The following is a 24,619-nucleotide window of genomic DNA, read 5'->3' on the forward strand; positions in this document are numbered from 1 at the left end:
CACTGTTATTTTATGAATTCTTTTGAAATAAAAATTGTACTCTGCTAGTGCTGAACACAAAATACTTCAATGATGCGCTCTCCTTAGTACACAACATTCCCATTGCCTTGATCAGCCATGGGTCAGGGATTCTTGAAATGTCAGAGCAGCAAATGCATTGAGCACATTGGTCTTTATAATAGGAAGATGTGTAGCGAGCATGCAATGTCCCAAACACTCCACACTAAGCACTACTGTAGAGCAGCATGGGATTCCCAAAACAGTCTCCAGAGGAAGAGAGGATTTTAGTCATCCTTTTGTTGTAATAGTAGGCCAGATGGAATGAAGCAGGAAATGTAATGGAGAGGGCCAGTTTTAATGTAATTTGTGGGGTGAGGGCAAACTGTCAAGTTGGTGGGGTAAGTATATATTGTCTGACTGAAGAATCTTCCCTCTGTGCCAACAAGCTTGTTTTAAATGTATGAAGGATTCCTCCACTAGTCTAATCGTGTACCTATCCCCATCACAGCCTAGTTTGCTGATCCTTTCACTACTCCTTCAAACACTTCACCTGGTATACTTTGCCCTTGTCTCCTGTTTTCTCCCCACCCCCCCTCTCTCAGCAATAATGACGGTAATAGGATAATACAATGACACTCCCCACCCCATGTGACCAGCTGCTTTTGTTTACTGAGGGTGGGAACATAGGCACTGGAAGAAAAGTGACACTTGTTTTTCCCTGCATCAGAGCATGTTGGTTTTGCAGGTAACTGTTTATCTTTGTTTGGGGAGGGGAGATAGAAAGGGATTGTGAGGAAAGTTATTAAACTGTGAAACAAGACTAGGTGCTAGAATTTCCAGCAACAAACACAATGCTGGAGGAACTCTGCAGGTCTACCATTATCTCTGGAGGGAAATGGACAGTCAACATTTTGAGTCCAAACCTGCATCAGGACTGCCTCCAGTTCCTTTCCCTCCCACAGATGCTACTCAGCCTGCTGAGTTCCTCCAGCAGATTGTTGCATTGAGCCAAGGCTGCCTGTTTAAGGTGGATCATTCAGCATGAGGGTATTCCAGAAATGTACTTTAATTTTAAAATTACTAAATTCTGCTTTGATATCTTGAATTTTTTTAATGGGGCACATTGACAGGGATAAAGATTCTCTCAGTGAGAAGGATTTGAGTTTGAATGCTCAGAAGAATTGAATTTGAGGGCATGTGTGGGGGTGTTGTCTGGTAGGTAAAAGCTGAACGTGCAGCAATGGGGTTGAGAGATGCTGCAAGCTTATGAAAGTTTGGGGGGGGATATTCAAAACACAACACGGCAGCCTTGCCTCCTAATGCAACAATCTGCTAGAGGAACTCAGCAGGCTGAGCTGCATCTGTAGGAGGGAAGAACTGCACAACCAGATCCAATAAATTTGGTTTATTGTTACATGTACTGAGGTACAGTGGAAAAACTTTTGCATGCTATCCATACAGATTACTTCATTACAATAGTGCATTGAGGTAGTACAAGGGCAATAACAGCAAAGGGTTACAGATTATAAAGTGCAAGCAGACAATAAGGTGCAAGGTCACAATGAAGCAGATTGAGGTCAAGTCTATCTTATACTAGGGGACCATTCAATAGTCTTATAACAGTAGGATAGAAGCTTGCCTTTGGTAATGCTTTTGTATCTTCTGCCTGATGGTTTGAGAGGTAAGGGAAGAGAGAATATCCAGGGTGGGGTCTTTGATTACACTGGTTGCTTTACTGAGGCAGCAAGAAGTACAGCCAGAGGACATGGGGGGGAGGCTGGTTTCTGAGATGTGACCACAACTCTCTGCAGCTTTGTGCAGTCACAGGCAGGGCAGTTGCTGTACCAACCTATGATGCATCCAGATAGGATGCTTTCTATGGTGCATCAATGTCACTAAAAAAAAAATTAGTGAAGGTCACAGAGGAGATGCCAAATTTTTTTTAGCTGTCTGAGGAAGTGCTGGTATGCTTTCTCAGCCATGGCACTTACTTGGTTGGACTGGGACAGGCTATTAGTGATATTCAGTCTAACAACTTGAATTTCTCAACTATTCTTGGGCTGTGTTCCCAGGAATGTGTGCACTAGTAAAGTAGCACTATAAGAATCACTAACATTAATTGGAGTCTGGTTCTGCACTTTGGCCCACCTGAATCCACATTTACCATCAAACTCCATTTTGTACTAATCCCACTTTATTCTCCCTGTATATTTTCACCTCCCCAGATTCTACCACAAACTCCACACAGCACCAAAGATCTGACTTGAACCTGGGTCACTGGAGATGCAAGGCAGTGGGTCTACTAGTTGTTACTCTGCATTATTTAGTGAAATAGTACAACATGCTTCTGTGCCAGGAACCTGAATTAAAGCACTGCCATGCTGAGTCTGAGGGCTCTGCCCTCCCTGCAATAATAGTTACAATACAATGGTTCGTTCACCAACTGGCTCACCATAGAGCTGTGTGCAAAGACTATGCCAACTAGCTGCAGTGCAGTATGCCCTGCACTGCTCACAGGTAGAGGTACAGCACCAGGCTGCATCCCACCAGAATGAGCCCAGCCATTGCTGGGGACAAGCAGAACGTGCTCTGTGATGGGCAGCCTAGATGCTACAGTTGCTCTCCTCCTGTCTTCCCCCTTTCCATTGCACAGACCTTCCCCTGCCCCCAGTTCATTCCTCCTATGCTGACTCACTGTCAGTGATCACTGAGCTTGTTATCACAGAAGTCTCTGTACTAGGGAGAGCTGTGCAGCTTCCACACATCCCAACAGTGGTGAAAGGTTTTTAGAGGACCTGCGTGTGAAATGTCACAACAACCTAGCACCATTTTTAATTATTGTTTCCCTTTTTTCTCTAGCTTTGGGAGATGATTTGGTATCTTGAAAGTCCAGACTTGAGAACAGCTTCTTCCCCACTGCTATCAGACTTCTGAACCAATCACCTCTTTCACGTTCCCTTCCCAGTGGTGCTGGCACCTTCTCAGACTATAACTCTACATCTGTCAGTTATTCCACTATTATAAATCAAGCACTTTTGTTTTGCACTACAGATTGCAATACTATCTTTGCTCTCTTGTGTGCTGGTTGCTGCATTTATTATGTGTAGTGTTTGCTGACCTTCACATGAGCAAGGAATTTCACTGCACCCTGGTGCATGGGACAATAAACTGATCTGACAGTAACTTTTGGTTCCAAGTGGTGTCAACACAGCAGGTGTCCATCAATGGCCCTCTCTTACCAGTCTGATCAAAGTGCAGTGCTGAGCACCACTGCTCCTTTCAGCCCTTGTCATCAGCCTCTGCCCATCGCCTCAGTAGTTGACACTATGTGGCAATGATGTCACCACATCATTGCCGAGGGAGCTCCGGATAAGGGGTGTGCATCAGGTTCCTGGCGAGACGAGTGGATGCCTTTAACATACAGTAGAGGGGAGGCTTTGGACTCTAGGATCAAGAGCTCTATTACAAACTGGTTCTCTGCAGGGTGCTAGTATATACAACTATTGATTATTTGGAGTCTGCTAATGAATAATATAATGATGCTTTGTACATAGTGAAGACTAGGTGACATGCAATGCAGCCAACTAGGCTCTTTCCATTTGAACAGATGGAAAGACAATTGATCACAATTCCAGGGCACTGCATGAGCAGCTGCTATTCATGCAGAGGAGGCTCCAGCTCAGCAATAGATGAAGTAGAGTTGAAGTAGGTTCATTAAAAAAAAATAGACACTGCTTCATCAAGGGACTACCCTTGATATACAAGAGCAGTCTATGCTAAACTTAATCAAAGTACTCTTGTATCACAGCAGGCAGCTCTGGGGTAGGATCCCTGTAGCTCTTGGTTAAAAGCAATACATTTTCTGACCTTACATAATGGGAATACTGCCTGGTCTGTAACTGTATAACTGCAAATGCTGTCATATATCTGCCTTATAGTGCATTCACTGTGGTCGTCTTGCCTTTGTTCTGAAGATTGTAGATCTGGTATTGTAGCCTTAAACTTGAATTCATCTGAAACACAGAGGCTCAAAGCTGAGTAAGAGGAAATACTTGTTCATATTGTCTCTAGTTTGGGATGAATTTGCCCTTGAGTGAGCTGCTGCTTACTGTGTGTAGAGATTAATGTTTGATCTGGTACTGAGCTATGGTGATAAACCACAACTTGATACAGGAACATTCCTCTTGAGGGAAATCCTCTACTCCCTAAAGAGTCTGGATAAATCTGTCCAAACCATTAGTTCCTCTCAGTGCAAGTGTCAAGAGTCTCCAAATTGCTGAGTTCCATAAGGTTGGGCCTGATTTGGGATCTACAATGTGGAATGGAGACAAGTTGCATTACAAAGACTTGTTTCATAACTTTTCAGAAACTTTAAAGCTTTGACTGTCTGTACAGGCTTCTTGAGCTGTCAAAGGCATCCACATGGGTTTCATTGGTAAGGGATGGTTTACCATGCAGGACCCTATTTCATCTTTTGACCTTGCTGTTTGAGGCCACCTGGAGTGTAATTGGTGATTACACCCCTGATCAAGTTTCAGTGTTTCTTGCAGTTTTTTTAAAAACTGGGGAAGCTGGGGTTTGTTGTGAAATGCTGCCATGAACTTCTGGGTAGACTTGTCAAACTTTCTGCAAGCTGTCCATGTATGCTGGCAAAAGTGTGGCACTATTCATGGTTAACCTTGTAAACCTATGCATTGAGATCATGATCTACTCTGGCAGCTTCAGAACTTCCCCTGCAACTGGTCCAGCATGCTAACTAATAACCAGATGCACAGGTCACGAGGCCTTCTGACTGTTGATCTCCAAAGAGAAACCCATTGTTGCAATAAATGCATCTTGCAAATCCTAAACCACTAGTTGAAGGACAATTGGATTTTTGGGTGATTTAAAGGTTATATTGCTGGCTTTCAGCAGTAAGAGTTCCTGTTCTATAAACAATTGCCACCAGTATTGATTGGTGTAATGCTGCAGGTGTAACACTTGGTGTGAAGTCACACTGTACATATTGCTGGTTGTCAGTGTTCTGAGACTAGCAGTGCTCAATGGACTCTGCTGCAGTTGCACTTGACCATTTTCCCCACCTCTGGAGCCAAATAAATGGTGGACAAAACCAGGGTACAATGTCACTGGCTGTAAAGGGAAGCATTTGTTCTTCTGTTTGGTGCCTTGCCTGTTGCTGAATTGGCAGTCTTGAGCTTTGCAGTTTCAAACTGGAGCATCTTCCTGATGAGATTTAAAATTTTTTTTTTCTGGCAATTCCATTTGGGTTTTGCAACATTCTGGTTGTCTTTACAGTTCAATTATTCTGCAAGTTTCTGTGGGGAAAACTGCAAAAGTTAAATGGCATGTGATATTTTAAACTCTCTATTGCTCGCTCAGTGTTGGACATGGGGTATATTGGTCATAACTGTAAGTGAGGAGCTCTATTTGGGTGGAATTCCATAATGTGTCCCAGTATATGGTCCCTTCATGCTACAGAAAGTTGGTGCTAAGTATTCTTTGGACTTTTTTGTAATTCTGGTATTTCAAGGTCTTGTTCCTCCAGAGGTCTTATCTATTGAATTGTTATAGAGCAAAGTCTATTTGGAGGGGGCATCAAATTTGTACTATTTCCTGATGAGGCTGTCTTGTTCCCCACTGCCTTGCAAATTTGAATGTTTATTCAATTTCCTGTTGCTCAATTAAAACAAAATATTGTAAATACTTGCTCAGCATGAAGATTTAAAATCTTCAGCCTCTAGTTTTGATTTTTCACCCCTTAAAGCTGCCTTGGTCCAAATGAAAAACATTATTTTTGGGTGTTTTGATCTTAGTTTGTCCTGCCTTGTTGCCTGGCCAACTAATATAGGAACATTTGCATGTTAGCACCTCGTGTAAAACTGTATAGCTTCTAATGGATATTGTAAAATTTGTATCTATCTGTTAGACTTGAGATTTACCCTAATAGAATGATAACTGTTTTAATGAGGTAGCTTTGAGTTTGGGTTCCACATTAGCTATCCTGAATACTAACTGAATCTTTGCAGTGATGACTGGATTTGTTTCCAGTTAGCCAGATTGACAATGAAGAAAAACATTGCTGGAGAACTCAGCAGGTCAGGCAGCATCTGTGGAGGGAAGTGGACAGTCGAAGTCCAATTGCAGAGTCTCAATCCGAAATGCCGACTGTCCACTTCCGTCCACAGATGCTGCCTGACCAGCTGAGTTCCTCCAATTTGTTTTGTGCTCCAGGTTCAGCATCTGCAGTCTCTCACCTCCAACTGCAGCAGTGGAAGACTCCTTTTTTTGGACTGCTATTTGCTTTGTTTTTCTCATCAGTGGCACAACAAAACTGCCATGATTTGCCCCCTCCATCCCATTACTCAGAATTGGCTTTGTATAACTGAGTCATGAGCCTCTACCTTGACTATCAGTATAACTGTCCATTAGCATTGTTCAATCTTAAAATGGGATGATCTGCTATTGAATGAACAGTCAAACAATAATTAGCTGGCTGTAGGAACAAGCTTTTGTACCATCTAAAGTAACCAAGGTCTGACTAGATCCAAATTATTGCTCTTGTTCAAGCATAGGACTTGCATCACCAAGTTACGAGTGACTAATTTAATGGAATTCTTATTGCTCCTTGTATGTTTTGCAGCTTGACTGTCTTTAATGTGCTTTCAAACATGTGCATCAAACTCTTGTTGTCCTTTGATGTATGCTGGCAGACTACTCCTTCAGTATTGAAATTGAAACCTCAATTACTTGTGTATTCATCCTTTGACTGTATTTAAATTTAGTTGGATGGAAAAGCTACTCAGTTAAGACTGACTGTCAAAGCAGTCACAACAAGTTGCTGCTTCTGATTATTCTTCTCATTCCAATGAACAGATGGGCAAGCAATTTAGAATTGCTTCACAATCCAAAAACAGGCTTCCAATGTGCATTGATAAGCCTTTCATCTAGACTGGTCTGTTTAGATATGACTGCCTTGCATTGGGTTTCTTTGGGAATTAAGGTTGAAGTAAGTGTATACAAACAAGTTTTATTTTCATGCACACTCTGGAAGTGACAAACATTTAAGAATCTCTATCAACTTGAGATGCAGGGTCAAACTCCCCTGGAGATGGTCTGAATGGGTTGGTGAGATTCCTCTCAGCAGCTTGCCTGTAGGTAAAGGTGGCTAAAGCACCAACCGACACTACTCTGGTCTTAAAACCACTCGCTATTCTCTAACCGCATTTTGTGGTCTACCTTTCTGCAGCAAAGGACTGCCAGAAGGCTTTTTTTAACTTCATCTTTGTCCATGCTAAGATGGTGATACTTTAAATGACAGGATCACTGGGTTTGGCTGGCTTTGGGGGAATTTTCATAATGGCACTTCTGGCAGAGAAGTGGCCCAAGTCCTTGCTGGTCAGAGCAACTTGCCAGATATGCCCCTTGCCTCTAGGTTACAGCTCTTCAAGTGTTGTCTTTAAATCTGAAATCTCTTAATAGTCCTTGCTGTTAACCCTGTTTAGGCCTTTTTTTTTATTGTTGGGTACCTTAATCTCCCACTTTCCAAGATAACAATGCTAGTCTAGTCAATCTTTACTATATATAATTCAACCCTTAATACTGCCCCTGGTGCCATTGCATCCTGCATGTGAGTAGTACTGTAAAGAGTATCGTAGCTGTGGCTTGTTCTAGCACAACCATCTCATCAATTTTTAAAGTGTCTTGTTTTGACTTTGGTCTAGCCATCCTGGAGGGATCTATGAATGTACATTCCAAGTTCCTCTACTGTCCTTTTACCTGTTATCATCCCTTTTTTATCCTTGAGCATGTTAAATCTTAAAACTGTCTGTTAGGGTAAATGTCTTCTGTCTAACTGGATGCTATCTTTGATCTAAAATGTCATTCCATTCTTCTTTAAATTTATTTGATCCTTTTTTGAAACTGGACCTGTTTGCATTGATGGCTATATTTTGTTAATGATTTTGCTATTTTCCTTTTTTAATAGGTCCGCACACTTTTTGTCAGTGGTCTTCCCATGGATATTAAACCACGAGAGTTGTACCTTCTTTTTCGACCTTTTAAGGTAAGGTTAGTGTAATTGTACAGATACACACTGCTTCCTAGCTTGGTTTGTTGGGTGTCCTCCCAAGGTTATTTGACCAAACCAATCCTTCAGCTCCAGTAGTTTATAAATATCAAACTATACAACACCTATCTGACAGTTATGCAATTTGAATATTTTTAGTATTCCAAAACTTCGTGTTCCAACTGCCTCACTGAATTTATTCAAAGAATCGGTGTTGAAGAAGTTGCAGTGTAGTGCCACACTGACTTTTTGCCTTGAAGCAAATTCTCAGCACTCCAATGAGCTGTTGAATCCATTGTTTGGGAGAACACCTTTTCAGACCAATTGGGCCACACTGTTAATTGAACACCTGCTAATATCCTTTTATTCCACCCTGTTGCCTGCCCCCCCCCCCCCCCCCCCAATTTGTACTACACACTAGGGGCCATTCACAATGACCAATAACCCTACCAACCTGTGTCTTTGGGATGTGGGAGCAAACCAGAGCACTCAGGGGAAGCCCACACAGTCACAGGGAGCATGTGCAAACTCCACCCAGACAGCACTGGAGGTTAGGATTGAACCTAGGTTGCTGGAGCTGTGAGGAATTTGCTCTAGCCAGAAACCCTTAACTTCTGTTGCATCTTTTCTTGCAATCAATGATCCCATTACTCAAGGTTATATGACCATGGAGCTTTACTGCTAAAACTACATAACTGGTACCCAATTAGTGGTGTAACTATAATTGGAGCATAATATGGAAGTAAAGGTGCAAATTACCGTGTAACTATCGCTACTGCAAATTTTTGCTCATTTCAGGGGAATCTAACGAGGGAATGGTTCCTTCACTAGCAAAATTAGAACGGCCTGTATAAACATGTTTGGCTTTAATTACAAGGGGAACAGAGGTGGTCTCTCTCACTGCCCGTCATGCTTGTTTTCCCCTTCCTCCATGGGGATGCTTGGCTTCTGAAGACTGCTAGTTAGCATGAAGAGGCCTTTGTACAAAGCGTGTCATCCCCTGGGCTAATGTCTAAGACTTCAACATTTGGAGGACTGGTATGCAAGTGTGTTTAATAAACTGAGAATTTAATTGGTAGATTAATCCAGCAGTGCTGACTGAGTCCTCCTGGTAGTCATAACAACAGCTGTCAATCTTGCCACGGCAGTTTGGCTTGTTTTAGAGCACTTTAATCATACAATCCAAGATTTAACCTTGCTGAGCAGCTTTTAAAACCCCATTCCTTCCGATGCAAGAAGAGGTGATTTAAAATGGTTGTTATTGCAATGACTGTGCCCTGCAAAAGGCAGCATGTCATCCTTGGATTACTCTACTACATTCTTGAAGCTTTGTATTTGTGTAACTTGGTTTAACCACTTTGAGCTTTGCTCCTTGAGCAATAGTGGAAACTTTGTGGTTACAGTGCAAACCCAAGCTGCAGATCAAGAGGAAGTAGATTTAAATACTTTCAAATGAGTCTTTAATCCAAATAGTGAAGCCTGTCATGTCAAATGTCCACTTAGCAATTCTGCCAAATGGTGCATCATTTGAGAAATGAAGCAGCCTTTCACAACTTTGCTACATCAGAGTGCTTTTGATCACTAATTAGGGCTGTGAACAAGCATATTTGAATGGGGTGGGGGGGGGGGGGGTGACATGTGACTAGTATTATTTGAATTGAGTTGTACATTGGAACCCTTGCTCTAAGGTGGCCTGGGGTTCTTTATGCCCACCAGTGAGCCCCTGAGGCCAAACTCCTAATCCCTAAAAAGGGTATTCACCTACATCTTGCAGAATCCTAGAGTGGTTACAACACAGGAAACCATTTGTCCATGCCAGCTGTCTACCAGAGAAGCTAGTTATACTCAGCAGTTTGGTCTGTAACCTTATTGTCTGCACTAGGAAGCAGATGCAAGTAAGTTTTCAGTGGGAGGGATATTAATGGCAGTCCCACCACTAAAAACACATTACACAGGCCTGGTAGCTAAATGTGCCAATAATTATCTCTCAAACCATCTGATGTCCTATCACAGGCACTGTTCTACATATCTTTCCCTCCCTACTGAAAACCCACTCTCATCTCTTCCCAGTACTGACAGTCAGACCCGAAACAATTTCTCAGAGACAAGACTGCAGACACTGGAATCTGGAGGAACTCGGCAGGTCAAACGGTATCTGTGGGGCTAAAGGAACAACTGTTTCTCTTTCCATGGATGCTTCCAGACAGTTTTTACCAGCATTTTGTTTTTGGATTTCCTGCATTTGCAGTCTTATTTTCACCCACCAGCCCTTTATCTCTGGCGTGGAACTTGCAAGCACAGCTTTCTGCTACTTGCCAGTCACAATGGTTCACATTGTCTCTTCAAAGCCCCTTTGCCCCCACAACCTTTTAAGAATGGAGACTGACCAGTTGTAAAGGCTGACTACAATGCTGCCCTATGAACATTGCATTAAGATGTGATACCTAATCCCATTTAAGCTTTCGCAATGAACTGTTCTGATCAACCTGCAGCTTAAGGAGGCCTTGACATTGGAGCTGGCCTGATTCTCTGCATCAATGCACTACCTTGAGCCCAAACAGTTTAAGAAACAAAATTTAACCAGTTGTGTAATTTTGCTGTGCAATGTACACCAGTGTCACTTGAATTTATGCTAACAATTTAGGTTCTAGGGTAGTTTAATTTGCAATATCCTTGCCCCCCGTATTCCTCTACCAGGTTGCAAGTTTTGAAGTTTACTGCTAATGTTAACTACCAGTCAATGAGTTGAATTGTTGTAACTGTGTGCTTTAAGAAGCAATAACTCTTGTGTATATTTTACTTCTTATAATCATTGTAATGTTCTCTTCAGGGGTATGAAGGGTCACTGATCAAACTCACCTCAAAACAGGTAAGCATTTTTTTCTACTAGTGTCCCAGGTAACTAACATTCTGAAGGATTTTCTCGTGTGTCTTTTTTTTAAAAGAATCCCTGATGTGATGGTATCTGAGCTGCCCCGAGTGCTGGGATTTGTAGGGCTGATTTATTGTATTCTACAGCTAGCCTTTAGCAACTTCATGACTATTTTTGTAGCCTGAGGTAATATGTTAGTTTTTAAAACTTTTATTTTAATGTACATTTTGCCCCACATGGAGAGAGAAAGTGAGGGAGGGAATTGACTTAATCAAAACATGTAGGTTTTGTTGGATTTTGAACTATTCCTTCATATCCAGTTTTAAATTCCCAAATCGAGGATAATATCCAATATTGCATCCTTCTGGGGTGGTAAGATTAAGTGTAGAAATTGTTTGCACAAGAGTTTAAATGTGTTAAGCTGAAGTAGAATAACTTGTGCTTTAGGAAATTTGTTTAACTTTTCAGGAATCTCAATGTTCCCAAATGGTGTCAATGATTTGTATGCAATTTGTCTGAGGTTTCTGCTGTTTGGTCTGAAAATTGGTTCTTGATTTTAAACCCATTGAACAAGTAATTCCATTCTCTAATACCATGATATTTAAAGGCCAATACTTCAACTGTTTCCTCTGATCCTTGGGCACATTCTCATTCCCTCCCTGCACCTGGGAGTTGTGTCCCTTTTTAAAGCTGGTTGCAAAGATTACATCTGTAAAACCTAGCACCATGAAGTTCTTGCCCAGTGTGGCTGTCACCGATAGCACTAGGATGACCCACAATACCGTCTTAAAGCAAGTTGTGGAGCAATATCTAGGCCTTAATGTCAGCAGAAAATAGTGTTCCTTATAAGTAGGACTGGTTTTAAGGGGTAGTTCCTGAGGCTTGTGGAAAATTTAGAAAGTTAAGAGTCATTGCAAGTTTGAAATGGTATTAGGCAGAGCAATTATAGACTAACCGTGGGAGGTGGCTGCTGGTCAAAAAGTTGAGTTTGTAATGTGCATAGGTGTGAGGTGCTCTCAGGGCTGCTGTACTTGGCACAGGTGTGGCCTGTTCCTCGCTCCTCCGGCTTGGAAATCACCCGCACCGTCTTCCGGTCCGTCTGGGGATCCAGGATGGAGCGGGTCCGACGGGTCACCATGCACAAGTCCCTAGACAATGGGGGTAAAGGTGTCCCCAATGTTGCCCTCATCCTGATGACCACCTTCGTCTGTGGCTGCATCAGGCTGTGTGTGGAACCCAAGTACGTGGGCACCAAGTGTCACTACGTACTGAGGTTCTACCTGTCCCAGCTGTTGCAAAAGATGGGCCTGGTCCCGTGGCCACACGGTGTGCCAGTCAGCTGGACGCTGCCACACTACCTGTCCTTCGTGGAAAAGTTCTTCTGGACCAATCCCTTGGACCATAAGTCCATCAGGAAGTGGTCAGCACGGAACATCCTGCAGACAATGCAGGAGAAGGGCTCAATGGATACTGTGGGGTGGTTCCCTGAGCAGACTGTCCAGACCATCTGGCAGAATGCCTCATCGCCAGAACTCACCAACAAGCACAAAAGACCTCGCTTGGCTGGCAGTGAGAGGGGCCCTCCCAGTCAGATCTGTCCTGCATGGTTGGGGCATCACCCCCAGCGCACGCTGCCCCCGGGAGGACTGAGCTGGGGACGAGACAGTCGCCCACCTCTGTGGGCTGTGGGTTTGCGAGGAGGGTGTGGTGAAAGATGCAAGGGTCCTTGTCACATTTCATCCCCAGCAGCTGTGTAACAGAGGATTCTCTGATCTGGGCTGTTCCCGGGGACATAGAGACGGACATCAACTGCTGCCAGAAGGTCGTCATCTCAGTGAAAGACGCCCTTTGGTCTGCCTGAAAATTGTTGGTCTCCCAGGACTGCGAGATGCCTGTAAGGGAATGCTGCGGACTGGCACATTCCAGGTTGCAGGAGTACGTGCTGAGGGACGCACTGAAGCTGGGTGCAGCCAGCGCGAGGTCTCGGTGGGGAAGGATGACAGTTTAGGGTTCTCCTGCCACAGGAGGAGGAGGGGTGGGGTCAGGTGAGAAAGCCCCTCAAATGTTGTAAATATGGGATTGGGGTATCACCCCAGGGAGCCATGTGTGTGGCATCTGTGCTGTATTTTTAATATACGAAAAGGTAACACTAAAAATGGAACTGTACACGAATGTAAAGGTTTGAACAGTTATTATTGTATATAGTTTTTATTATGAATAGTTTTTAATTCAAAAATAATGAAAAACTTGCAGCAACATCACAGACACATGGCATCAGATAAGCAGCATTCACAAGAAAGATGTAAATTATACAGTTTTTACAAAACGCAATTAGAACAAAAGTCCATTGTTGTGCAGTAGTCATAATGTTGCTATACTGAGATAGTGATTTAGGGTTGTGCAGATCAGTTGAAGTAGCTGTTCTTGAACCTGGTGGTGTGGGACTTCAGTTTTCTGCAGCTCTTGCCTGATGCCATTTTAAAAGGTGGAAGTTGGCCAACTTTGGAAAAATTTGCACTATTTTCACGTGAATATTTTGCCCTATCTACCAAAGCTTGTTTTTGATTTGTCTTGGAGGTTGAAAATGACAATGTTTTTGTGGGTTACTAGTAGATAAGGATTGTAAATCAGCTTCAAGTTAAGCTGCACATTCCCAGTAGTCAAATCTAAATCATACTAAACAATGAACAGTAGATGCCTAGAAACTCCTTTTGGCTCTGATTCGCTGTACTCCTAGGCAACACATGCTGTTGTTGTGTAGTTGTAGCCTGTGGTACTCTGAAATCCATTTTGATTTGAATCTTTCCAGCCACAATTCATGTTGACACCTGTATAACACATCTAGTGTATTGTCTGGGAGTAACTCCTAGACAAATGTATCTGCTACTATAATAGAATACTTTTGATCTCCATTTAAAGGTTATCAAAAGTTCATGTGACATTTGTGAAGAATATGTAGTTCTTGGCAAATGCAGTACATGTTTAGATTGTACCATCTAACTTGGACAATTCACCTCGACCTGTGTAAGGCACCAAAGTGTAACCTTTGAGTTTGGTTTCTGCCATTCATCTACAGCCCTGGTAAATACTACACCCGTCTGGTAGAGTTTCACAGTTCTAAATCTGGAAATAATTTTTCAGGAGTTTGTATTCTTTAAGTTGATCATATGTCATTTGGTGCAGCAGTACTGGCTGAACAAATCACTTGTAATTGGGTCCATGTGTTAAATTGCACTGGCTTTATTGATGCTTGCTATCAACCAACCCAGTCAAATGGTGCATCTTGGGTACCAGTAGCATCTGGTTCAGTTGCTGGTTTAAACATCCTACTACAATCTGCACTGTCACAAACAACTGTCCCCTCCTACTGAATTTGTTTGACTGTATCTGGTATTCCAATCTTTGAGAATGCTTAAAATTTACTCTTCCATTTTGATAGTAGGCCTTATTTTTAAAGTGGTATGTCTTCAGTGGATGTTTGCAGCCAATAAAGTATGAGTTTACTCCAATTTGTCCAGATGATCAAGGGATAAATACTGGCCAAGGTGCCAGTGATGGCTCCTCCCCAAAGTTCCAGCAGCTGAATGGGAGCTTGGTGGCACCACATGCAGCTGAACCTGAACTTGGATGCAACCTCAATATTTACTTGCGTTAAATTCTCTGGAGTGGGCCTTCTGGCCACTTCTGCAACTTTATTGCAATCAGTGTCTCTTTAAGGGGTTGAAAATTGAAACTTGACTTGCTAAAAGATGCAAAGGGCACTTGTCCTATTTGAATACAAAATCTTTGGCTTTTCATTTAGATCTTTGCACCCTGGTTTCTTTTAACATTGTTCCAGTGGATCAGAGTACCTTTAACACTCCTTTTCTAAAGGAGACTGGTCTCTTTCTAAACTTTTCCTTGACACTCTGCAAGATTAACAAAGCTTTTCAGTTTTGTAGAAATAGGGGGGCTGGGGAAATACACACCCATAATAAAAGTAAGGCAACTGCTTCAGAGTATTGGAATTCAAGGTTGATTTGATGCTGAAGTTAGAGTACCATGACAATGCTGTACACCTATAAATTTTTCTTGCATGAAGTATTGGTTTATTATTGTCACTTGTACTGAGGTACAGTGGAAAAACTTGTCTTACAAGCCAATCGCACAGGTCAATTCATTACACAGTGCAGTTACATTGAGTCAGTACAGAGTACATTGATGTAGTACAGGTAAAAACAGTAACAGTACAGAGTAAAGTGTCACAGCTACAGACAGTGTAGTGCAATAAGGTGCAAGGTCACAACACAGTAGATCGTGAGATCATAGTCCATCTCGTTGTATAAAGGAACTGTTCAATAGTCTTATCACAGTGGGATAGAAGCTGTCCTTGAGTCTGGCAGTACGTGCCTTCAGGCTCCTATAATCTTCTATCCAGTGGGAGAGGAGAGAAGAGAGAATGTCCTGGGTGGGTGGGGTCTTTGATTATGCTGGCTGCTTCACCAAGATGACGAGTCTGAGTCCAAGGAGGGGAGGCTGGTGTCTGATGTGCTGGGCTGTGTCCACAACACTGCAGTTCCTTGTGGTCCTGGGCAGAGCAGTTGCCATAGCAAGCTGTGATGCATTCCAGATAGGATGCAACTTGGTTGGTTCACAACCAGCAATCAGCTAAACTTTCCTGATGGCACCCTGCTTTCTAACAATTCCCAAGCATTCAATGTCTGTGTTTCATGCAGAGTAAGATCTGACTGCTCATTCCATCCAAGCAGTGGCATGAATTAATACTTTACACAAGCCAACATTTTGCTTGGCATCTGGGTTAAAATTGACATGACCTATTGAAGCAGCAGGTGAACCTTTGCTCAACATCCCTAATTTACCATCTGTGCAGAGATTCTTTGAGTTGCATCAAGCTCTCTGCAATAAACCAACTAAGTTGAGTAACTACTTCTGAGACAACATGACATTTACTATTGTTGAGTTTAGAACAGGCCACTTTATAGAGCTTACCCAGCTAACTCTTACCAGTTACCAACATGCCTCAGTTCTGTATTTGATCAGACTCTGTGCATTCTCACAATATATGCACATCTAGTGCTCAGGATGCATTCCCAGGTAAAAGAACATTTGTAGATCATATTACTATGCTATGAGCCCCCGCCTTCAAGTTCATGGCACAGTAATACCCTAACAGTACTTGGGAATGCACCCTGCTTGCTGTGCCAGGTGTGAGCTCACTAACGCAACTCAGTGTGGAGAGCCCACCTGGGTATGGATGGGTTGGGGGTGAGAGGTGTGGCTGCTCAGTACTGAGATGTGGGACCCAGGCTGGTGTGGGGCAGTGACTGGGGGCTGTCAATGGCTGCTCTTTAGGGTCCCTAAATCCTATAGAAGCTTGCATCACCCCAGTAGAAGTTGTTGTCTCCCCCTCTGTTTTGGCTGCCCAGCTCTCCCCAGCACAAGGATTTCTATGGTAATAAGCTCAATGCATGTCTGTAAGGAAACTAATAAAAGAGCAATGGCTATGTTATATTGGGAAATGTTACTTGATATTTAAGGTAAGCAATGACCAGCACTTGCAATTCATCTTTGCACTCCAATAGACGATTAAAAACATCATTGCAAAAATTGGGAAATGTGACAAAACAAAATTAGGGATGGTATTTGATCCAAAGAGAGAATGCTGGGGCTAGGGAGCAGCTTAATTTGGCAAAGGAGGATGAAGGGGAAAATAAAGGGTCGTCTTGCAAAGAACACAAACTGATAGTAAAAGCATCCTGTAGATCTGTGGAGAGAGTGAAAATGTTGGTCTCTTGCAGTCAAAAATGGGAGAATTTAATGTGGCACAAAGAAATGGTGGATCAGTTGAATATATTGGGTCTGTCCTTGAGGAAACTCCCTAGTATGGGATCCAATGGAAGGGAGGAAATCTATGCAATTGGTAGGAAAATTGTACTAGGGAATTGATGGAATTAAGTCCCAGAATACTTCAGTGGTTCCAGAAATCGATGCATTGGTCATTTTCCAAAGTTCTATAGATCTGGAGCAATTCCAAGAGACTGGAGTGTAGCAAATGTAAATCCATTACTCGTGAAAATGGGGTATTATAGACCAATTAGCCTGACATCAGTAGTGGGGGTGAAAATGCTAGAGTTCATTATGAAGTAATGGAGCACTTAATGTTGACTTTGTCCAGTCCTGTCTCTATTTAATGGGGAATTGTGCTTGAAAAATGCACTGGAAGTTTAACGAACTGAGACTGGGAGCACCAGAGGATGTGGCGCACTTGGAATGTCAGAAAGCCTTCTAAGGTCCTGTGAGATTGGCATGCAGAATTAAATGCATGGAATTGAGCAGGGTACTGCCATGGAGAACTAGTTGAAGGACAGGAAACAGTAATTTGAGTGGCAGGCAATGACTAGTGGGATATTGCAGAACTATGCTACAGCCTAACTATTCAATGTATTAATATTGAGATGAGGGAATTAATCTATCCATATTTGCAGTTAACACAAAGCTGGGTGGGAGTGTGAGAAGTAAGGAGCAGAGCAGCTCCAGTGTGAAGTGGGCAATTGCATTGCAGATATAGTATAACATGAATAAATGTCAAGTTACCCACTTGGGTGCTGAAAACAAGGAAGATCAAAGAAGATGGCTACAGATGGCATTTCCTTTCTCAATGAGATCTGGGTGCCCTCATTCACCAGTCCAAGTAGACTTGGAGATGCAGCAGGTGGTTGAGGATGTGGTATGCTGACCTTCATGGAGATTTTGGTGCAAGACCATAGATGTATTGCTGTTACACATGGTCTTGGTGAGATCATGCCTTGAGCATTGTGCACAGTTTTGGTCTCCTTATCTGAGGAAGGATGTTCTTGCCATGGAGGGAGTGCAGCAAAGGATTGCCAGATTGATTCCTGGAATGGTAGGTACAGTGAAGAGGGATTTGCTTTGTACTAGTAAGTTGAGAAGAATGAGAAGGAATTTCAAATGTACAAAACTCTTAACAGATCGGGACAGTAGATGCAGGAAGGATATTCCTGATCGTTGGGGAGTCTAGGACTTCATTAGTCCAAGGACAAGGGGCAAACCATGTAGGACAAAAACACTTCACTCAGGGTTGTGGAATTCCTTGCTGCTGAAAACAGTTGAAGCCAAATCGTGTGTTTGAGTTGATTTCTTTAGACACAACCCGCCAAGGGATATTGGAGGGAAGTGGGTACTCTATTTGAATGATCAGCTGTGATATTGAATGGCAAAGCCAGCTTGAAGGGTTTGAATTGTCCACTCCAATTTTTGAGATAGAGGGGCACATACCTGTGAGTATATGGACTGGAGCAAGGTCATGACAAATTGGCATCCTGCAGGGTAGTGCCAAGCAAGGTGCTAGTGTAATACACTTTACATGCTTTAAAAAAAAATCAATGCTGTTGTACAATATTGATATCAAAACAGAATTGACCTTTTGATTCTTGTAAAGTTCATCCTTTTTTTCCCCCTTAAATCTGTTGCCCTTGCTCTAAACCTATTCCCTCTAGTTTTGTCACCCCTGCTGTGCAGGAAAAGTTCCTTGTCCATGTCGGTCATAATCTTGTTTACCTGTCAGATCCCTTCTCTGCTCCAAGGGAAAACGGACCCAGCCCATCTAGTCTCTCCACAACTGATGCAGCATCTTGGTGAATTTCCTCTGCATCCTCTTGTGCAATCATGTCCTTCCTATTTTGTGATGACCAGAATTGTACGCAGTCCTCCAGCTGTGGGCTGACCAATGTTCTACAAAGTTGTACCAATAATCACCTGCTGGTGTTCCACATCCCAACTAGTGAAGGGAGGTATCCCATATGCCTTCATTACCTTGGGTTTGCTGCTACTTTCAGACGTCCTTGGCCTTGTACACCAGGATTCTCCTTCCCCCTTCTTCCTAGAGACCTACCATTCATTGTGTTTGTCCTACCCTTGGTCTTCCCAAAGTGCATGACCTTGCACTTCAGGATTAAATTCCTAATGCCACTACTATGCCAATCTTGCTGATCAATAAAATCCTGTAGCCTGACCATCCTCACTGTCGACACCAATTTTTGCATCCTCTGCCAACTTGCTAATTGTACTTTCTATCAATCTGTCTGCTTCCTATTCCCAAGCTAATTTTGGATCCAACTCTCCTTGTATCCCAAGGGTGTAATCTGTTTGGCTCGTGGGACCTTGTCAAAAGTAGTCTTGCCAAGTTCAAAGTTTGCATCCTTCTGTGTATGCAGTAAACTTCAGCTTCCCAAAAATACAGACAGTTTTCACCCCCCCCCCCCCCTCCCATAGCTGGGTAACACAGCCTCTTGTGTTGTTCATGGACCACTCAACCCAACAGAAATAAGATTATGCACCCTGTTGTACAGTTTCTGGTATTGCATGTATCCATCTTCCCACTGAATCTACTGTCCTATTTGTGTTCTCTACAGTACTGCTTTGTCCAAAGCTTTGGTCTGTTAATGCTATAGCACCTAAATAACCTTGCAAATTATCTGTTCATCTGAAGAATATCAAATGTACCATTTCTTTGATCAATATCTAATCTACTGTACAGCCCAATATCAAGTGCTGTTTTCCTTTTTAATGGACAGCTTCAATCACTTTTTCCTGATTTGCCTATAACTTTGCACAGACCTTCCTAAATAACTTCACACCTGGTCACCAACAGAGTAGGTGCAAGTAGTTGAGCAGTTTCTTTCAATGGAATTTTGGTGGCCATGCCTAATCTTCACACTGCATGTTATAGGGGACATGTTTAGATATTCAATGTTGGAAGCAATTGAATAAATTTGGCATAGAGACAGACATCAATTCCAAATTGTTTTAATCAGTGAGTGTGAACAGTTCAGATATGCTTAATTTTTGACAAGTCCTAACAGTGGAAAAATGGTGCTGTAGGTGGAATTGCCCTCTATTTGGAGTTTCACTGAAGACCTATGATGTTTTCAAACCCTTATGGTGAATTTGCCACAAAAGCCATCTAATTAATGTATGGTGGGTGAAAAACCAAACTTTGCTTAGCCTTGGGGGTTTGTGATCTGAACCATACTGCTGATTCATTGTCCTTTTGAGCTCTGGGTTCTAGCTCCATCTCCAGCCTTGTTTTTAATGGCTTCTACTTGGATCCAAGATTAGCCTGAATAACATCTTTGGCCTATAAAGGCAATCTTGTTTCAAATGCCTTCATTCCACTGATGCATTGTTGGATGACACTTGACTCTCTCCACTGCTGGCAATTTGCTAGTGGAAGTCAACCCTGGGTTCAACTACAAACAGACTTCACCTGAATCCTTTTGGGCAGGTGTGACACCAGTCTGGGAGATTTGGAGTATATTCATTTACTTTGATCTGTTGCAGATTAAAAATACTTCCTCTCTTGGGTCAACACCACACAGACTAGCAAGAGAGGGAATTAAATGACCAATCTTTTGCTTTCAACTGGTGGATGCTGCAATCTTTAAAATCCTGAGCTCTAGCTGGACCAGATTCTTTGAGTACTTTTTAATGTTGACCATAACTCCATTCTGCTGTGAGATGTGGTTTCTGTGATGGGGGAAGCAGATTCAAGTCAGTTTCTGCCAACTGGATGAAAATTCAACCCAGACTAAGTCAACACCTCTCTTCCGCTGAAGGTTTTTGCAGGAGCTCTTGTTCCCACTTGGCATGGCAAGCACAATAGTGAAATCCAACTCTTTCTTGGTATGTGAGTAGTGTGGTAGGATATGGTTTCCTTGAGATTTTAAAGGTATTGATGGTGGAGAATTTCCTGTTCATTCATTGTGACTTGATGCTGGATGTACAGTGACTTCAACCTGCCAGAGCATGGCTTGCATTGTTTTATTCTCAATTACCTGCCCTTTGGTTACATCGACAGCCTCGTTGTAACATTAGGAGCTCTTTGAAGGTATGGGGTGGGTGGGGGTGGTGGTGGTGCAGGCAGAATTGTTAGTTCACCTGCTTCTCTGGTATGATAGCAACTAGATTACCTAGTGATATCAAAGAAACTACCATGTAGATTAGGATTAGTTTATGGGCATGTACACCAGGGTGCAATAAAATTCCTTGCAGGTGAAGCTAACTTCATCACATTGCTTTTGACTGGCAGTGATCAGTGATGGGAATCTCTGCTATCTTGTCCCTTTTTTTTACTGCTTGGGCTGGTCTGAGTAGTAAATCAGTTGCTACCCCTCTAGGTAAGAGGGTTGATGGTGCTTTTTAAGTGTACACAATAACATAGTGTGCTAAAGTCCAAATATCAAACAATCTGACCACTGAATTTTGAGGAATGCTATTTTTGATGTGAAATGTTTTCAAAAATTACACTTGGAATACCACAAAACTGCAGGAATCTGACAGCCAAGTTTCCATTTTTAACTACAGCAGCGACCAACTGGCCCATTCAGTCTGTGCCAACTACACAGTTCAGTTAGTCCCACGGCCCAATCTTCCTGCAATTTTCTGATGTTTATCAATTCGAAGGCTACTATGAATCTGTATCCAGTTCAGTCAGTGCACAGTCCTGACTAGTAAAGATGTGCTGTTCAGAGTAGCATTGGCAAATGCTGACTGTTTTGCCATAGGAATACTAAAATCCAGGCTGTTGAAATGGGTCCTGATGCACTCTCCTGCATACAGTCTGGCCAGAGCCATGATGACTGCCTTTGGGGTGGATCAGCTGTGCAGGGGAGCAGGAATCCAAGGCAGGAGTGGTAGGTGACTCAAGTGGAGATGGAGATTGCACTTCCATAGTTGCAGATGTGAATCCAGGCTGGTGGTGTCCTTGGTGCCAGGATCAGGAATGATTTATAGGCACTTCGAAAGGTGGAGGGGAAACAGCCAGATGTTGTGGTTCATAGTACTAATACATGGCATGAGTTCCTTTAACATGCATTTGGAGAACTGGGTCATAGGTTAAAGAGAAGGACCTCCTAAGGTTGTGATCTCTGGATTATCTGTGCTGTGTGCTAGTGAGGATAGGTTGTGTGGCTGAAGGGATGGTGTAGGAGGGAGGACTTTATATTTCCAGGGCACTGGGACCATTTCTGGGATACAAGCAGGATGGGTTGCACCTGAACCAGAATTCCAGCATTCTCGCAAGGAAGTTGTCCAGTACAGTTGGGAGAATTTAAAATTTGGCAGGGGAATAAGATATCTTTAGTCACATGTACATCACAACATAGTGAAATAACCTTCTGCCAGAATGTTCGGGGGGCAGCCCGCCAGTGTCGCCACACTTCTGGCACCAACATAGCACGCCCACAACTTCCTAACCCGTATGTCTTTTGAACGTCAGAGGAAACCGGAGCACCTGGAGGAAACCCACGCAGTCACGGAGAGAACATACAAACTCCTTGCAGACAGCAGCCAGAATTGAACCAGTCACTGGTACTGTAATAGCTTTACACTAACCACTGTAGTTTTCCTTGTTTATCTGTAGCTCCTCCCCAACAGAACATTTAAGTCTGTTCAGTAGAGATACCAGACTTGCCCATGATGGGGCACATGGAAGCAATGCAAGGCTAACTGCAAACATTAAGGCAGATGAACTTGCAGCATTGGGATCTGATATTGTTATCAGATGTGATTGAAAGGGTTAAGACTGGCAACTCTACACAGGTGTAGAGTCATTGGGGGACACTGCAATATTAAGGGCTCCATCACTGTGGTAATGTGGGAGGATGTCCAAGAAAGTTCTTCAAGTGAGGCCATGTGGTTAGAGATCTGGAACAATATGATCACTTTGTGGGTGTATAACAGGCCTCGAGCAGGAAATGAGAGAGCAGACAGACAAATTGGAGATGCAAGAGTAATAAATTGGTAATGACTGGGGATTTTAACTACCCCAGTATTAACTTGGATTGCTTAAGTGTGACAGGCTTAGAGTGGAGTTTTTAAAGTGCATGCAGGAGAGCTTTTGAGCCAATACATTCCTCTACTAGAGGAGGCAGCACTGGACCTGTTGGGGGAACATAGCCAGGCAAGTGGTTGAAGTGTCAGCGTTTTGGTGATGTTAACTATAACTCCTTCAACTTTAAGGTGTTTACTGGAAGGCACAAAGTTGGTCTGAAAATTTAAGGTCCTGAATCTGGGGAAGGCTGATTTCAATATCCTAAGACAAAAGTAGACTGGGAGCAGCTGTTTGTAGCCATGTCTACATCCCAGTGGAATTCATTTAGAAGTAAAATAAGAGTTTAATATTGGTGTTCCTATAAGGGTAGATGGTAAGGACAGCAAATCCTGGATGTCGTGGGATATTGGGGGCCAGATAAAGGAAAAGTAGCATGTGATGGGTATATAGAACTGAAAACAAGGGAATTGTGGAGGAAATTGTTTTGGGAAGGTGAAGTGGGGTCATAAAATATCTCTGGCAGATGAGTGAGGAAAATTCCAGAGTATTTTAAATGATGACGAGGGTAACCAGGGGGGAAAATGTTGGGAGGTGGAGGGCATTAGGACAATCTGTGGATCTAGAACTAAAGGATGTGGTGAGGTCTTAAATGAACACTATTTCCCTCTAATGAATACAGATGAGGGCATTGTAGTTGATGTATTTGGAAGGGGTTGGGGGAAGAGAAAGTGAAATTTTAGTGCATTTTGCCATTTTAAAAAAAGTACTTGTCTTGGTGGGCTTGATAAGACTCATTCCAGGATGCTGGGGCCTTGACAGAATTTTAAATCCCTTCTGACTCCAAGTAAGATGCTGGAAGACTGGATAGCGAATGCGGTACCCTTGTTCAAGAGCAGCAGCAGGGATAAACCAGGTTAAAGCACAGGCCTGCGAGTCTAAACTCTGTGCTATAGAAGCTATTGCACCAGGATTAATCTGCATTTGAAAAGGCAGGGATTAATCAAAGATCGTTGGTGTAGTTTTAGGAGATCCTATCTGACCACTTTTTTTGGGAAGAGGTAACACTTGAGGAAAATGCAGTTGATATAATTTGCATGGACATCAATAAAGTCTTTACTCTGTTCCACAAAGGAACAATTCAAAATTTGGAGCCCATGGGCTCCAGAGAAAATCATCAAATATGAGGTGGAGGGTTGTTCTGTTTTAAGCCTGTGACCAGTGGTGTACCATGGATCTGTGCTGGAACCTCTGCTGTTACATACTCTCATTCAAATTGTTAATGTATGAGGTGTGATTAGCAAGTTTGCAGATGATGTGAATTGCGTTGATAGTGAAGGATCACTGTAGGCTAAAGGATGATATTGAGTTGGTTTGGGCAGAGCAATGATGGATGGAATTAATCCTAATATGTAGAAGATGATGCTGTACTGGTAGGGCCTCGGGGAGTATGGAGGCACTGATCTTGGTGTACAAGTTAAAGGTGGTAGCACTGGTAGTTGTGTTGGTAACAAAGGCATATGGGATACTTCCACTAGTCAGGAGACAGAATATAAACGTGGAGGTTCTTTGTACATTGGTTAAGCCACAGCTAAGAGTACTGTGTACAGTTTTGGTCACTGCACTGTAGGTATAAATTGTGTGTAATCTGTTTTTCTTGTGAATGCTGCTTATCTGATGCTATGTGCCTATGATGCTGCTGCAAGTAAATTTCTCAATGCACCTGTACGTGTACTTGTGCATATGACAATGAATTGGACTTTGGAATAGTACTGGAGAGGGTGCAGAGAAAATTTACCAAGATGTTGCCTTGGAATGGAGCACTTCAATTTTG

General features: G+C 42.7%; 1 protein-coding gene across 1 annotated transcript in view; it reads left to right on the forward strand.

Moving 5' to 3' along the window:
• Positions 1-24,619, forward strand: part of LOC127585235 (RNA-binding protein with multiple splicing 2) — an 88,316-nt gene that overhangs the window by 20,469 nt on the left and 43,228 nt on the right. The window contains exons 2-3 of the mRNA XM_052042535.1: positions 7,985-8,062; positions 10,896-10,934. Of these exons, the coding sequence (XP_051898495.1) occupies positions 7,985-8,062; positions 10,896-10,934 (117 nt within the window). The remainder of the gene's footprint in view (positions 1-7,984; positions 8,063-10,895; positions 10,935-24,619) is intronic.

This window comes from Pristis pectinata, chromosome 32, assembly GCF_009764475.1.
Source record: "Pristis pectinata isolate sPriPec2 chromosome 32, sPriPec2.1.pri, whole genome shotgun sequence".
In the NCBI taxonomy this organism is placed as follows: domain Eukaryota; kingdom Metazoa; phylum Chordata; class Chondrichthyes; order Rhinopristiformes; family Pristidae; genus Pristis; species Pristis pectinata.